At 40.9% G+C, this 17,588-nt stretch overlaps 1 protein-coding gene across 5 annotated transcripts in view; it reads left to right on the forward strand.

The window, feature by feature from the left end:
• CBLB (Cbl proto-oncogene B) overlaps window positions 1-17,588 on the forward strand; it is a 263,546-nt gene that overhangs the window by 123,048 nt on the left and 122,910 nt on the right. For 4 of the 5 annotated variants that reach the window (XM_089692244.1, XM_089692245.1, XM_089692243.1 and 1 more), the window contains exons 4-6: window positions 8,188-8,344; window positions 15,946-16,067; window positions 16,260-16,397. In XM_089692244.1, coding sequence (XP_089548370.1) covers window positions 8,188-8,344; window positions 15,946-16,067; window positions 16,260-16,397 — 417 coding nt within the window. The remainder of the gene's footprint in view (window positions 1-8,187; window positions 8,345-15,945; window positions 16,068-16,259; window positions 16,398-17,588) is intronic. The other variant, XM_089692246.1, reaches the window with a different exon arrangement.

A 17,588-nucleotide genomic window follows, 5' to 3' on the forward strand; every position in this document is an offset into this window, starting at 1 on the left:
TGCCCTTTGTCTTCCAAAAATCTATCATGTGACCTTCTGGTGAAAGTTATTCAGTTGTGTCATTATCAGAGCTTTTACTTTATAGTCTTTTTTACATGGAATTGGTACCTTTTATTTGTACACAGTAACTGTACATCTATCCTGCTTCATATAAACGCTGTATACATTTGCAATATGCAGATTGCAGGAACCCACAACAGCCAGTCAGAATCCATCTTTCACTGATCTGGCATTAGAGAAAAAAAAACAAAACGGTTTCTCTATGTTACTGTAGTTTTCACATCATTTACACAGATTGGTGGTGGCAAAGAAAAGCTTCTGAAGCTATTGCAAGACTAATAATGAAACCTTCTAAAAAAATAAACAAACTGTAGACCACTTGCCCTCCTGAGGATTTACTCCCCCTTCATGACCAGGCCATTTTATTTATGTTACAACGCTGCGTTACTTTAACAATTTTTTTACTAGTTTTTCACTAGTTTTGCATTTGGCTAGGGTCAGTGTCACTACTGGTAGCATGAGGCGATACCTGGACCCCATAGAGATTGCACAGGCAGTCCAATTCCTCCAGGATGGCACATCAATATGTGCAATTGCCAGTTCGCTGTGTCTCCCAGCACAGTCTCAGGAGCATGGAGGAGATACCAGGAGACAGGCAGTTACTCTAGGAGAGCTGGACAGGGCTGTAGAAGATCCTTAACCCATGAGCAGGACCGGTACCTGCTCCTTTGTGCAAGGAGGAACAGGGTGAGCACTGCCAAAGCCCTACAAAATGACCTCCTGCAGGCCACTGGTATGAATGTCTCTTACCAAACAATCAGAAACACACTTCATGGGGGTGGCCTGAGGGCCCGACATCCTCTAGTGCAGTGGTCCTCAACCTTCCTAATGCCGTGACCCTTTAATACAGTTCCTCATGTTGTGGTGACCCCCAACCATAAAATTATTTACCCAGTAATTATAATTCATGAGTGTCATTTTACCTCCAATACTGCTGCTTTCAACACAGTAGCTGCTTTTAACAGAGTAGCTGCTTTCAACACAGCAGCTGCTTTCTACACAGTAGCTGCTCTTTACACATCGGAAATATGTGTTTTCTGATGGTCTTAGGAGACCCCTGTGAAAGGGTCGTTCGACCCCCAAAGGGGTCGCGACCCACAGGTTGAGAACCACTGCTCTAGTGGGTCCTGTGCTCACTGCCCGGCACCATAGAGCTCAATTGGCATTTACCATTGAACACAAGAATTGGCAGGTCCGCCACTGGCGCCCTGTGCTTTTCACAGATGAGAGCAGGTTCACCCTGAGCACATGTGACAGATGTGAAAGGGTCTGGAGAAGCCGTGGAGAACACTATGCTGCCTGTATCATTGTTCAGCATGACCGTTTTGGTGGTGGGCCAGTAATGGTCTGGGGTGACATATCCATGGAGGGATGCACAGATCTCTACAGGCTAGACAAAGGCACCCTGACTGACAGTTATCAGGATTAAATCCTTGGGCCCGTTTTCGGACCCTACGCTGATGCAGTGAGTCTTGGATTCTTCCTGGTGCACGACAATGCCCGGCCTCATGTGGGGAGATTACGCAGACACTTCCTGGACACCATTGATTGGTCCCCATGCTCACCTGACCTAAATCCAATAGAACGCCTCTGGGATATCATGTTTTGGTCCATCCGGCGATGCCAGGTTGCACCTCAGACTGTCCTACTGAGTACCATTTTGAGTTGCTGCAATGAAATTTCAGCAAAATGGACTAGCATGCTGCTTCATTTTTTCACTTTGATTTTCGGGGTGTCTTTGATTTCAGTCCTCTGTAGGTTGATCATTTTCATTTCCATCGAACAATGGGGCATCCTTACGTTTCTAACACGTTACCCAGTCCACATCTATATAGATATCCAGCATGATATTTTTCCCCATTGAGATCTGATGTGTTTTCAAAGTGTTCTTTACATTTTTCTGAGCAGTGTATGTTTTTAATCTTACAGTACAGGTTGCAAGATAAGCTAAACACGGGTTATGTTGCAACCTTCAGCAGAATGTGCCCACTCTGTCAGCCCAGTATACCCCCTCCCAGTTTAGCAGAATGGATATCATCTCTGCTCTGAGAGAAGCAATTCTTTTTACTTTTTGTCAACTTTTTATTAACAATTTTTTGCATACTTCCCTATGCATGTGGATCAGTGCGTTGAGCCGCAGGGTACTGTAGAGATCTGTACAGATCCATTGTGGTGAAACCCAGTCCCTGAAGACCCTTTAGTGGGTATGTCTGGGTTATGAGGATTACTGCCGAGGGCTTGTCCCTAACTCCCTGACTGTCTGCCTGGGGGATGTACAGAATTGAAGATGGCTGTTGTGAGTAGGGCTATTGCTCTTTACATGGGAGCTGCTTAAATGGGAGTTGCCAGATGTGCTGCTTTGGTCCCCTAGGGGTTTGTGGGCAAAGTACTGGCTGCTCTAATTACAGTCTCAGGTGCTGGGGTGGGGGTTGCTAACTGTTTAAAAATGCACCAGTTTTGGTTTTCTGGGCTTGTGCCCAGGGATGTCTCCACTGAACCTGTCCGGCCTCCTGGTTTGGGCTTATTGCTCATGTGCAAACCATTTTGGGACCCATGCACGGAACTGACTTTATATGCCACATGCACCAGCTATCCCTTGGGACATGGCTTATTTTTCTCCCTGCTGTCTTCAGTAACAGACACTGCTGGTGTTAGACTGCAGGTCCTCTCCTGCAGTCTGTTGAGGGGAGTTCTCTTACACCATGGCAGATCATAGGCGCAAGGTGCGTCATCTAGGGTGGCACTGCTGGCTTGCTTTTGGCTAAGAATGCAGAAAGTGTCTGCAGCATTCCCCTGAGGGTCCCGAAAATGTTAGCTCGGACCATTGCTTGTCAAGGGAGGCATTTTCTACCACTGTGTAAGTAGGTCAGTTTTTGACCTTGTTAGAGCATTTGGTCAAAAAGGGCCACAAACGGACCCCTCTATCACTGCTCAAAGAAGTGCGTATTTGATTCTTATTTGGTTAGAAAGTCAGGTTCTGACCCTGTCCAATATGGGTATTCTGAGCATGGAAAATTGGCAGTTGAACTCCCTCAGTCATCAAATCCTAAACTTCAAAGTCTGGTCTCTTCATCTCAAGGTGTTTCTATACCAAGCTGTAGGATGCCAGATATGGACCTTCTGGCTCCCAGGTTTGAAAAACAAACTTTGACAGGTTTGTCACCACACACAGTCATCTCTGGCCTTTGCATCTGATACACTTGGGACTTTGCGGGATCAGGTGAACCTAATTTATGCCTTACCTCTTCTAAAACTGCTTCCTCACCTAACTTGAAGGATCAAGCAGGTTTCCCAGTGATTCACACACCAAATAAAATATAATTAACTCTACTAGTGCAGTGCCCCCCTCTAAAATCTCATATCTATATCATCCAATGCAAGTGTCTATATAAAACAATACCACAGCTAAATATGTGAAAACCAATAATAATGCAGTGCAAATAGTATATTACCAAACATACAATATAGAAATGACCAAATAAAATATAAAGGGAAGGTGCCAAGTGGCTTCTGGTGCAGTAGTATTTTATTAAGTGTTATGAAATAAAAACAAAAATGAATGTACTCACAAACGTCTCATGGTAGTGGGCATGTAAACAGCAAAGAGCAAGTCCAAAGCCAGCAAGTGATGGTCCTGTCCCAATGGGACCGGCTGTGAGCCACTGTTTTTATTACATTACACTTATTAAAATATTACTGCACCAGGGGCTGCTTGGCGCCTCTCTATCCCCTTCCCATTTTCTTTTGCAGTGCTTGGGTTCCCATCCTGTTTGAAATGACAGCCTTACTTAGTCAACTGAGTTAGCTGAATACTTAGCATTAGCCTGCACCTCCAGAATTGTTGTTTTTGTTGTACTTATACATTGCATTTTTTATTTTTGTTATCCTTGGTACAGGTTTCTTACTTACCTTTTCACTGTCAGGCGCAAGCAGCCTATTTTTCCAGCTTGTATATGCAGCTGCCTCTGGCAGTCCTTTAGCACATACTATACAGTTCCATTCACCATCCAGTTTAATAGGATAGATATTTTTTGTGTTTTTAGCAAGAGTAGTTCTGAGTATGTGGGTTTGTTTTCTTTATTTTACATCACTGGACACAGAGCAGGCTATGATAATGACTCTGTGGGTTATGCATGACCTATAAGTGAATGGACACTGGCAGCTCAATCAAACAGGAAGTCCTCTCCTTTATAACTCCTCCTACACAGGAAATACGTCAGTTTTTTTTTGCATTGTCCTGTTATGATTCAGAGTCCTGCAGCCAAATGGTATTACATTTGCAGAAAATCTGACTGTCTGGTCATTATCCCAGTAGCCACTGGGGACAGTGTGCTGTTTGGTCTGGCCAGGCCATGCTCTGTGTGTCTCTGAAGGGGTATTGGGCTGCAGTTTTCTCCTCCAGCCACTAGAGGTTGTGGGGCCGCTCTGTATAGCCTACTCTTGTGCAGTGGAGGCAAGAAGTAGAGGGCCGGTCATTTTGGCTTCTGGCTGAAGTCACATGTGGGCTGAAGGATCAGTGAGGCTTCTGAGAGATAACAGGGACATGGAACAGTCTATGGCTGGTTGATGGTAAGTATTACCTGTGGGGGGAGCTGCTTGACCATACAGGACACAATTATACACTACATTAGTCTGCGTAATCCCGGGGGACTTGTACAACTGTTTTCTGATACACCCTTGCTCAGGTATCAGCGCGCTTATAGGAGTTGTTTCTCTAGAATAGCTTGCATTTGATCTGTAGGAGATTATATTTAGACTTCACTGAAGCAGCATACAGGCCGCATTCAGGCTGCGTTTGATGCATATGTGCTTGCTTAGTCCTGCAAAACTAGCATGGGGCCATGTGCAGTTCATTTTGACACAGTTCTTTAAAGAAACAATACACTTCTAGAAAGCAGGCAGTTGCAGCATTGTATTACATTATTGTAATACTTAAATGCGTGCTTGCTTAAACTGCAAACTAATACTTGCATAAACTGTATACGTAAATGCATACTTGCATAGACTGCATACACACATGCATACGTAAATGCATACTTGCATAGACTGCATACACACATGCATACGTAAATGCATACTTGCATAGACTGCATACACACATGCATACATAAATGCATACTTGCATAGACTGCATGCTTATACTTGGTTTTACAAGATTTTACCAGGTGGATGTCTGAGCCATGGAGGATTCTGACTTTGGTCACAGCGTATTTGGAACAGCTGAGTAGGTCCATTTAGGATTGATTGCAGTGGTCATTATGGTGTCATCCAACACTCAGATTTTTATTGCTTTGGGGCATCCCACATAATCATTATTATAGCCTGCTCTGTGTCCTGTGATGTACGATAGAGAAAATTGGATTTTTTCTACATACCTACCTGTAAAATCCATTTCTTAGAGTGCACCATGGGACACAAAGGTCCTTCCCCTCTTTCTGGAATTTTCATTGCTTGCTTCAAAAACTGAAGTACTTCCTGTGTAGGAGGAGTTATATAGGGAAGGACTTTCTGTTTGATCTGCTAGTGTCCACCTATAGGTGGCGCATAACCCACATAGTCATTATTATAGCCTGCTCTGTGTCCCGTGCTGCACTCCAATAGATACTTACTATTAGAAGTAAGTATGTAGAAAAAAGTCCAATTTTTATTGTCAAAGTATAACATAATCAATGTTGTGTCCAACCATGTAGACAGTCTATTGTGCAAAAATGTCACAATCAAACACTTTATCACCCCACTGACCTCAGTCTGTGCCAAATACTCTTTGTGCTGTGCATAGATATCCTTTCTTTGCATCTGTCAATGCAAAACTACTTCTATGTGCACAATCCCAAGCTCTTCCACTACTTGTGCTTTATAGGTGTGATTTCACCTATTAAGATGGACCCCTATAATATAGCAGGTCAAATACAGCCTGATTGAAGCCACCAGATTTCACGTTGCTCCTCTGCAGCATCTCAAACTCTCACCTCCACTAAGTATATAATGGCTCAAAAAAAACAAAAAAAAAAGGCTCATGGTCAGCATTCTTTATTAAAGTAATGGTTAAAAGCACTCGCAATAGATGTGATCAATTAGCATATATACAAGTTGTTCTGCAAGCTGCCTGTCACCGTTCCTTGTTTACATAAGACAGTGGTACTCGGCAATGCTTAGCCAGTTTGTCATGTGTGATGACATCACTTGACTCCCCCATCTAACGTGTTGCGTCCTGATTAGACTTTCTCAGGGATAGGAGAGGAGAGAGTACTGCACTAGTAATTTATTATTTGGGGTGTGAATCACATTAAGGCTCTATGCACAGTGGGCATAAATAAAGTTGCTTACACAGGCTTTTACTTTTTTTTTTTTTTTTTCTTCAGCCTGTATTAACAGCTCTATGTTAGTCTATTTGTCCATGCACATTAGGGAGTTTTGCAGGCATATTTGCAGAGAAATGGTTTCACGCAGAAAGAAATCACATTGGAATTTCTTTTGAAAGGAACTTTCAGGCAGAAAGAAGGCTCGACACGCACAAATGCAGCGTTTATGAGCATTGTATATTGATTAGAGCGAAGAATGAGCAGAGGGGAAAATTTTGGAAAATAAACGCCTATTTAGGTTCCATACACACTGGCGGTTTTGTAAGCTCAAAAAGGATGGATAAAACACACTGGTAATAGCTGTTTTTACAGTATATGTAGGGGGGTGGAAGGGGGGGAATCTAGAAAAGCTGTTAGGAGCATTCAACGTTTTTTTTTTCTTCTGGCAAGTTCTCCCAATGCTTCTAGAAGCTGAATCTTGAAAAATGCTTCCAGCCTACAATAGTATGCATGGACATGCTCATAACTAGCTGCTAGGAGCTTAAAAATAGGCTAGTGTGCATGAAGCGTAAAAGCTAATACCCATGAACGCTCATAAACTCTTGTGCAATGAGCCACTATGAGCATTTTTTTATGCTGTTTTTTTTTTTCTGCCAGAGGTTCTGGCTTTTTTTTAGCTGCCTAGTATGCATGGGCCCTTAGTGTTAACTGGCTTTCACATATATTTGTGTTTGGTGAGAGGCAGCACAGGGATATTGCACTTTGTCCCAATAATTATCATTGCAATTAATTAACCCACTTGGCTGTGGTACTCAGACCTCACCAGGCCCGAGTCCCGAATACAGTATAGGATCCTGCCTGATATATCTGCACTTGTATAGGCTAGGATGTTGACTTCTCGCAAAGTCTACAATTACACATGGAAAGTGTATTTTACCAGGAATTTCTATCCTAGAAAGTACTCTGTGGGAAAGTTCCTCTAGTCTGGTCTGGATCAACATTTTGCTTTGAATGCCACCAATGGTCAAATCTCAGCCTTAACAATTCTCTTTTGGAGATCACTGGCTTCCACTCTCTTGTGAAGGCTTTGTCCAGGGTTTTGCTTACTTCCTGTATGCTCCATGGGATCTCAGTCAGGCCTTGTCAGCTTGCTGCTCAGATGCAAGACTGCTACCTGGTCTTCTGTTCACGTGTTCTTTAAGTTTTACCAGGTGGCTGCTTGTGCTGCCCTCGTTATCTTCTTGTTTTGTTCCTTGTGGGCCTGTTAGCTTTTTGTTAGCTGTTGTCCACCCCTCAGTTGGACTACTTTTGGACGCCTCAGTTTTTCAAATACAATCCTGTAATGTATCTGTAATGTACGATTAGGAAAACAGGATTTTTTTCTGATCTGTAAAATACTTTCTTGGAATATATTACAGGACTATCTCCCCAATTCTTATGGCTCACTCATAGTTTGAATATCCTGTGTAATTTGATCTCTAGTTGAGGTCTGTTAATAGGGGAACAGCGGATAAACGAACAGTCAGTTCTCTGTCTTGGTATGGGAGGTAGTGGGTTGTCATAAAAGTTTTATTTATTAATGTTTATACAAATGAAAAAAGAAATGCAAAACATACAACACAAACATTTTTTTTATAATATTGTAGGCATTCATAAACACTGAAAAAGTTAATAGCAAGTATACTTTCAACTTCTAAGGTGTGCATGGTTTTAAATGTACCCTTCTTTTTTAGGGTATAAATGTTATACACAATCTGTTTGTTTATTTTCTGTACATACTTTTGTACACAACAAGCTTAATGGTTTCCCTTCCCTCCCTTCACAGAACCATCGTGCCATGGAAAGTATTTAGACAGTGCCTTCATGAAGTACATCAGATCACATCAGGCTTAGAAGCAATGGCTTTAAAATCTACGATTGATTTGACATGCAATGATTACATTTCTGTTTTTGAATTTGATATTTTTACAAGACTTTTTCAGGTATAGTGTGTTCTTTGTACATCTCTTCTTTTTTTTTTCCTTTCCTTGTTTATATTACTATAGTATATCAAGATGTTTCTGGCCTGTCCATCTGATGGACTTTCATAGATACTTGAGTCCAAACCTCATCTGAAAGTCTCCATGTCACTGTCATTTTAAATTTCTCTGTATAAATGTATGAATTTTTTATTTTAAATTTTTAATTATTTCAGCTCTTTATAAATATTATTTAAAGTGACATTAAAGCTTAATTAAAATATTGCATAGAGCATCCCCAATCCTCTTCCTCTGGGGTCCTTCACCAGTGTCCCTGGCCCCTCCTCTGTGACAGGTGCCCGATTGGAAAGCAGCTTTCCATGAGGGGTCGCCCGTGCGGGCTTTCTCCCAAGCCGCCTTCTCTGCATCCATTGACACATAATGGACTGCATGGCCCCACCCCCCACTACCTCTGCACAACATTTGTTTGACAGCAGCTGGAGCCAATGGCTCCCGCTGCTCTCGTGCACATCGCTGGATTGTATCGAGCTCAGGTAAAAATTAGGGGGGAATGGGGGATATTGTGCAGCACAGAAGGTTTTTCACATAGAATTAATTAGAATGAAAAACCTTAAGGCTTAAGAACCACTTTAACTCTTTTAAAGCAGTCTTTAGTGAACTTTAGGACTAAATTAACATTTTTAACTTACAAGCATATAATTGGAAGTAAAAGCAAAATGATAATTATTAGGATATCAAATTATCTTAGGATGAGGCAGGCTAAAAGGAAGCAAAAAACCCCAACTCTAAGATACTGCCAAATACTGCCTTTTTGAAGAAGAATTCCAGGCATTGGCATATTATACATAGTTACTTTGGTCCAGCTTGAACCAAGCTAACTATGTATATGACATTCCTGCCCAATGTCAGTGGAAACTGGAAATCACTGCAGTAGTGGTGTCTACTTTAGTGATCTCCATTGCATCGAGCAGCTGCTCTCCCATATTGTGAACACTGGAGGTTGTTTGTTCAGCACGGATGCCATTTTTCTGACTGTATGCAAAGCTGTCGAGGTAAACACACACACCTTGTGCACACCACACTACAAGCAAAACAAAGACACTGGTCATACAGTGAGAAAACGACAATCAATAAATACACATAATAATGAGTCATTTTGTATACACCGTATGAACATATATCCTACAATAAGAAGCCTATTAAACCACACAGGTTGACCCAATTCAGTTTCCCCTTCTTATTATATCTAGCTACACTTTTCCGCAAACTTGTAAATTCCAGCTGTTATATCTTACAATTAAGGGCGTATTAAGGGGAATTTAATAAAACTAGAGCATCCAGAATCTGGAGCAGTTGTGTATGATAACCTGTCAACTTGTAGCTTTTATTTTTACAGCTTACCTGAACAAGCTGAAGCTGATTGAGTACTATACAGAGCTGCACCTGGTTCTCTGTGCTCCAGTTCTAGTAGAACAGAAAGATTTTGTGAGTGTCTTCCACACGCTCTAAAGGTGGTGCAAACTATGCTAAATTCATGTACCTGTCTAGAATTTGTACTTGAATTTGGCACACATTGCACCACTTTTAAAACTCGCTTTAAAAAGTACCATGGTCTTCTGCACGCAAAAAGAGAGTTGTATCTTACGAAAGTGTCGCTAGTTAAGACCAACTGTCATTATGTTATTTTGATTTTGGCACATTCAATGTCAAATCCTTTTAGAACTACCTGAATTTGGGGCACAAGTCACTATCAGAATCAGAAGTGTTGCAGATGCTTCATGAATTTGGCGCAAAACATTGAGGGATTAACGCAAGAAGAGTGCTACAGCAGCTTTATTGAATCGCCCCCCCCATTGTTCTTTGAAATAAATGAAATGCTTCTAAATACTTTGGTTTTATTTTTTTCTGATTATTTTCTGATACCTTGGGGCCTATTTAAAAAAGGTTCAGCACTTCATCGAATAAAGAAAACATTTTGCCTGGTTTGTTTCACCTGTGCTTTTTCCCATTTCCTTCTGACTAACAGCTGCCATCTGCCATTTCCTACCAGGTACAAGCTCCTAACTCTGATATGGAAGAGCTTGATTGGGCAGTCATATAGGAGGAATAAAAGAGAAATGGCTTTGTGCCAGCAGGGTGCACGTTGGCTCATCATTATGTTTGGGTGCAGCACTGGGTCTAGAGAGTAAAAACAGATCTAGAACTTTAGCAGCCATGCGTATCATTGTCACTTGCTGATGGGACTTTTGAGGGGTATTTCAAGTGGTTGTAAAGGCAGAAGGTAAAAACCTTCTGTGTGCTGCTTCCCCCACAGCCTCCCTAATACTTACCTGAGCCCCCTCTAGATCCAGCATTAGAGAGCAGTTTATGCAGTCCTGATCAGGTATGCAGCCTGGCAAGGTCAAAAAGTCCAGGAATATAGCTGTTGCTACTCATTGATTCCATGGTCTTTATTTTCCCTGCAGATTCTGCGTTGAAGAATCCACAGTAGCCAGATTCAGAATGCAGTAATAGTACCTGTGTAAACCAGCTCACATTGCTTTTCAACTTTCAAACATTCCTCTAAAGTGGTTGTATCCCCCCCCCCCCCTTTCTGACTTTCCTGCTCCAGTATACCAATATTGGGGAACTCCTATTGAGGTTGGTTAAGCGATCTTACCTCAAAAGGATTTCTGGGACTATCTTTTAGCAGAGTCAGACATCTAAGCGCTTTAACTACTCCTCTTTGACTCAAATCATGTGATCATTGCTGTAGCATTTGGCCTCATTGCCTGTAATAAAAGAATCCTGGATAAGGGGTGCCTTCAGGATAGAGAGATATGTACATGCTATTTTAACTATTGTGAGCACTAGGGTGGGAAAATTAGGACTGAGGAGGGAGTTGTTGAACTCCTATATTTAACCACTAGACCAGATGCCCGCCATACTAGGGTTAGTGAATATACCTGTACTTCCTCTTGTTTACCTTTGTGTGCACATATAAAGCGGCTGTCCTCACTGCTGTTAGACACCAAAGAGCATCAAATAATGGCACAGAGCCAATTGGATGCTAAAATATTTGGATTTATACATGACATCTAGTCATTGCCCACAATGCAATTTCAACCTTTCATCTTTCTTCCACCAGTAATGGAAGGCTTGCACTTGGCATCAATGCGCCAGTTTTTAAATGCTAAATTTATTTTTTACCCACCTCAATACCAGGATATTTTCTTCATTTACAGAAAATGTGGCAAGCAATAAGATTACCTTGGGATGTCCACTTTCCAAAAAGGGTAATTTTGGGAGTGATTATACCATCCTGGCTTTTTTATTTGATATGTTTTATACTGGATTTTCAGTGTGACTTTGATGTGACTTTGAGTGCGTGCACCTTTTCAAAGTCGCTGCAACTTTATGTTGCACTGATTTGAATGGGCATCATTGGAAAGAATGGGCTGCGACTTGTTATGCAACTTTCAGGTCTAAAGATGGCAAGTTGCACAAGTGTGATACTGCTTTTGCTTGTTTACATGTTTGAAAGCAGTTCCAGTTCTGGCTTAGCACTTGTCAGGGTGTTGAAATCTTTGAAAAACTACTTGTCCAGGGACTAAATTTGGGTTTCAATCTACTTGTCCAGATAAAAAAAAAAAAAATACATTTAACCAAAACCGTGTTTAAATCTAAGCTGCTTTTAAGAATTTCTGGTGCTTTTAAAAACAAAAGGGGCTTTATGGTAACTTAAACGTTTAATATTTTTAACATTGTGCTGTTTATCTCCTCCTCCCCTTTCTGCCTGTCTCCAGCATCGCACCTGGGGATTAGCTGGGAGGAAAGACCTTACAGTGTAATGAGCACTGATTGGGTGGTCATCAGGAAAAGGGAGTGTCGGGCTTATCCCTTTTTCCTTTCGCTGCCAGAGCCGTTTTTATGTTTTTTGCACAAGTTTAAAAAATCATTTTTAAGATTTGTGTAATTTTGAAGATTACACAAAACCCCTAAATGTTATATATTTTCTGGAAGCAGACACCCTAGAGAATAAAATAGTGGTAGTTAAAATTTTTTATGTTGCACAATATTACAGCAGAATTTCAAGTTAATTTTAGGGCATAAAAAAGCAATAAATTACCTTTTTATTTGTAAAATATAAAAGGTGTGGTTGCACCAAGTAGATAGATAATAGATATCCAACATGCTAAATCTTCAATTTGCGTGTGCTCGTGAAATGCGACGAACTTCAGTACTCTAAATTTTCTACAGGAGACATTTTGAAAGCCCCTTATGGGTCATTAGTATAGTGTTATGGAGGAGTATCGTGCTAGAATTATTGCTCTCATTATGACGTGAAGTGACGTCCCCTATGTGATGATTTTTGGTGACCGATTCTCTTTATTGAGACATAAAAGGTCTGAAAGACCCTGGGTGTCTCCCTTGTCCTCCACTGAATGTAATGCAGTGGACATCGCATGGCTAGGAAATATTTCAACAGGGACCTGGAAGTGACATCATAACGTCCCTTCTGGGTCAGGACAAGAAGGGAAGTGGACTTGTCCGCTGTCCTCCCTCCCCTCTAGCTGACGGCGGTGAAATGATCCCGGGCCCGCAGATGGGCAAGCGGAGCCCGGGAGACATAGTGGGCGGGGGTTCACATAGGTGGGGCGGAGGCTGGAACTGTAGGGTGTGTGAAAGCAATTGGGTGGTAGCGCGGCCACCCGAATGCTTTCACCTGACAGGTGAGCCCTGCTGCTTGCCCGGCGCCCTGAACTATATGTCCCAGGCATCAGGTGATATGAATTCAACATCCCTGCACTGTGTTAAATTGGTGTACTCTACACTTTTTGGCTTGGGTAGGATAGACCTCCAACCCCGAACCATCACTGCCATCCTACCAAGTTCTCTTTACCAATCCCATGAAATAGGGTAAGCTCTTTGTATACATTTCTTTTTTTTTTTTTTCTTTTTTTTAATAACTAAAGCTTAGCAGTTCGAATCTCGATCGGACTGGCCAATATTTAAACAGTGTATGGCCAGGCTGGACATACCCAAGTTGACCAAGTGATCAACTTGGGTACAACACAACCATCTTGTTGGACCATCTTGTACGATACAACCATCTTGGGTACAACACAACCATCTTGTTGGACCATCTTGTACGATACAACCATCTTGGGTACAACACAACCATCTTGTTGGACCATCTTGTACGATACAACCATCTTGGGTACAACACAACCATCTTGTTGGATCAAGTGATCAACTTGGGTACAACAAAACCATCTTGTTGGATTTTACTTTCAATTATTGCAAGTGGCTATTATAGCCGCTAGCAGTAATCACTGTGTTCTCCTGGAGGGGACGCCCCCTTGGTTGCAGGAAAGAAAATGGCATTGGTCTGTGGCCTGCATAAGTTTATGTACTGAAAATAAACCATGATATGCAGTATTTAAAAATGTATGCTATATTTACTTGAATACATCAGCCTTCCATTGAAATTGTTTTGTTTTTCTTATCTAAAAATAACATTTGAAAAGCTGTGAGATTTCACATTTCCTTCCTGTATAATTGATAGTTTTTTCCACAACACATTAATAAGTAGTATGATTCTGAAAGAAATTTCTTGGAGCAAAAAAACCCCCCAAAAAAACAAAAATAATACTCCTATAATTAGTTCCCGCGATTTAGTCTATTGTCTGAATGTTGTTGCAAAGTTTAGGCTGAAATGTTTATCTTTTAAAAAGTGCTGACTGATTTTGTTGTTTGTGTTTTGCCCATTTTTTTTGTGTGTGTGGAGGAGATAAAAATAATCCACTTTGGAGCCCATCGTGGCACAAGCTTGTCCAGGGTATTTCCACAGAATCCTAATACTACTTCTGAAACTATTTTCCTTTTATCTTCACATTTTCACAGGGATGCAACCTAAGCTGATTTAGAGTAAGTTTTGTTATTAAATGAAGTGGCTTAAAGATTAGGAAAAAAAAATACACTTGTATATTAGAAGTGATGTTGCGTTCACACATTATTGCACAGTTATACTTAGAGAGTTTAAGGTCTGCTGGTCTTTGACATTGAAGGACAACTCTAGAAAATCTTATCTGTGTTGCTAATATTTGAGAATATTTACGGTCTGAACAGTGCTATATACAATTCCTTGTCCTTATTTATTATAAACCATCCTGAGCACATGTGCCATCATTTCATATATGGCTGATGCCACTGACACAGATCATGTCTGAAGTGTGTCCTGTAAATGTTGTATCCACATACAATTGCTGTGTTACCAAATGTTTTGGAAAGGTCATTCATATTTTACACATACTGTGGCAGTGAGCTGTATTTGGACATCCTGCAGTTTTTGAAGTCTCTGGGTAGCTTGAGTCTTCAAGACTCAGACCACCTTGAAAAGAAAATGACTTGATTCTTCCCAAAACCTGCATTTCCAGTCTTGGTGAGGTGCACTGGCTCAAAAATATTTAGCATACAGCAATTTTGGAATGCCTGGTACCTGGTCCCTCTCTGTGTTCTGTGCTTCCTTCTGCCGTCCTCTATATCCATATAGGGTGCAGTAGTGATGTAGTAGTCAATGGCAGTGGCACAGTGGTAGCATATAGTACCTGGCAGTGTGATAGTGCTTGAAGGCAGCAGAAATTGGCAGCATAGGAGGGGAAACCGTCATTTTCATTATAAACTTTCTTGAACTACTGTCAGGATTTCTTTAAGATCCTGCAATCACCACAGAGAAAGAAACATTGCACAAAATACTCTGAAATATACGTTGGCAGCACTGGAAGGCATGTTATAGGTGAATATACTTCTGTAAAGCATGCAGTTCCTATGGCTGTGAACCTGTGCTTTTACAGGGCAAAATAGGCTCACTTTAATGCAACCCTCCCCAACTTAAACTTGCCCTCATTTTGTTCCACTGCTGTTTTGTTCAACCTCCCAGGAGCGTGTAAAAAAAGTCCAGTGTAAGCTCTGAGTTACTGTAGTTGGAGCCTTTACTGGGCTGCGATAGACCCGGGCCAATCATCAAGTATTGTCAAATGAAAGAAAGGGGAATGAATCACATGCTTTGTCATACCCAGAAGTCCCAGTTATATTGTTTTGCTTCTAGCAGCTGAACAGAGCAGTGGATTGTGAAGGAAAAGCGCAAGTGTGTGCTGCTAGGTTGGGAGAACCCTGCATAGACAAAGCACGGGCTTTCTTGAAGAGTGCATTTTCACGGGTGTTTAGCACAGAGCTTTTTCTTTGGCTCAGTAGTATTCTGTTTAAACAACTTTGTCAACTTTGAATGTACTATAATAGTATCATTCTATACCATGTTTGAATGATATATTATGACATCAACCTCCTTTTGCTTGGCTGCTCATGGCAATGCATAGCACATGTTGTGCCAGTGACCATAAGTAACATCAGTATCTTTTTTTTTGTAGATTTGACTTAGAAGGGATGTTCTTTCTGTAAATATATGAGCCCTATCATATTTTTATATAATCATTTCAAATGATGTGCATTGAATGAGTTTTTACCGAGCTTTAAATGTTTCAAAGATCCAAACTCTTAAAATAGATGGCTTTATTATTGTCTGTACTGACACCAGTTTACCTTTTCCCACCTTCCTTCCTCAGCCATGGAGCTCCATATTAAGAAACTGGAACTTTTTAGCAGTGACTCATCCTGGTTATATGGCATTTTTAACATATGACGAAGTCAAGGCACGTTTACAGAAGTACAGCACTAAACCAGGAAGGTAAGCAGAGTTATTTTCCTTGTGGGTTTTTTTGTTCCTACTTCAAAGCTTTACAAATGTTCTACGTAATGTTTTTTTTTCCCTCTGTGTAATTCTCTTGAGTTTACCTTGTGTAAATGCAGTTGTTATTTTTTTTTCTTTTTTGATTGAACATTTTAAGTATTTTGTGATGTATGTAATTTTTCTTTTCAGTTACATTTTTAGATTGAGTTGCACAAGACTGGGACAGTGGGCTATAGGTTATGTGACTGGTGATGGGAATATTCTGCAGACGATACCTCATAACAAACCATTGTTTCAAGCTCTTATCGATGGAAGTCGAGAAGGATTGTAAGTATGAATAAATAGGATTAACTTTGGCTTGTTATGGTTGATAGACAAGATAACATTGCTTGTGATTGTTACTGCTTGTGACTGCTTTGTATATGTTATGGAAAGGCCCAAATCTCCCCCCCCCCAAATGTCTTACTATAGCTACTTGGGTGACAGATGGAAATAATAATATTATATAACTTCCGTCAATGCTTGATGCTACGTGTCCGGAACGTATATACTGGGCTAGGCACTAATTCTTTTTTGAGGCACCTAGGTCATCTCTTAGGTGCTGCTTAGCAATGTGTACAACAAGGTACATAACTTTTGAGCCGTTTCAGAAGAGCGGTTCAATCCATGAAATGTGCCTAAGATCCAGGTTTATGTGGGAGATAAGATTTTCTTCTCTATATGTCAGAACTAAGGAGGTCTGAGCTGGGAGAAAAAAAGGTGAATCTTATTCTGCTATATGTAAGCTTTCTGTCGAGTCAGCACAAAGTAGTAGGGCAGTGGCAGATAACAAAAATGCAGAGTTTTTGCCATTTGAAAGCCATAGAAACTGTTCTCTTTGTGAAAAACATATTGATTGGTTGTATTAGTTTTTCTTTAAAATGTATTAATTGAAAAAAAAATGTTGCTTTTGTGTTAGACTAAATGTATTTGGTGTAGCTAGGGCGGGCATTCACAAAGCGCTATTCATACTTTGGTGCAGTGATTTAAAATCCGTGGCAACACACTACATTGGGGTGTGTGGGTTGCCTAGTAGGGCTTAGGCTACCTTACAGGAATCATTTTGCTGGCTTTACATGCAAAGCAGTGTGTACTTCACATATCTGCATTTTTTGTGAATGTTCATGTGTGGAAATGTGTATGATCACAGAAAATGTACATGTAAGTTTGCATGTTAATGTTCCCTTTATAGTTTGCATTTAAAATGTTCCTAAACCCAGGACCCTGCATTCACTATTTCTGGTCTCCCACAGTGCACAGAAAATGTAAATGCAATTATTTTAGTAAATATAAGCTGCTAAATACTTCCTCATCAGCAGTTAGATCAGTCTTGTGACTAGCAGTGTTCAGCAGAGCACTGGTTAAAGGTTGTAGGCGGAGTTTTCATTCTCCCCTGATTGTCCTACGAGGCTGCATAACCCCTGACCCTATATCTGGACAGTGCTGATTGGCCCTGTGCTGATCACATGCAATACATAC

This window comes from Staurois parvus, unplaced genomic scaffold (assembly GCF_062004578.1).
Source record: "Staurois parvus isolate SC_StPar_1 unplaced genomic scaffold, SC_StPar_1.0 ptg000580l, whole genome shotgun sequence".
Lineage (NCBI taxonomy): Eukaryota > Metazoa > Chordata > Amphibia > Anura > Ranidae > Staurois > Staurois parvus.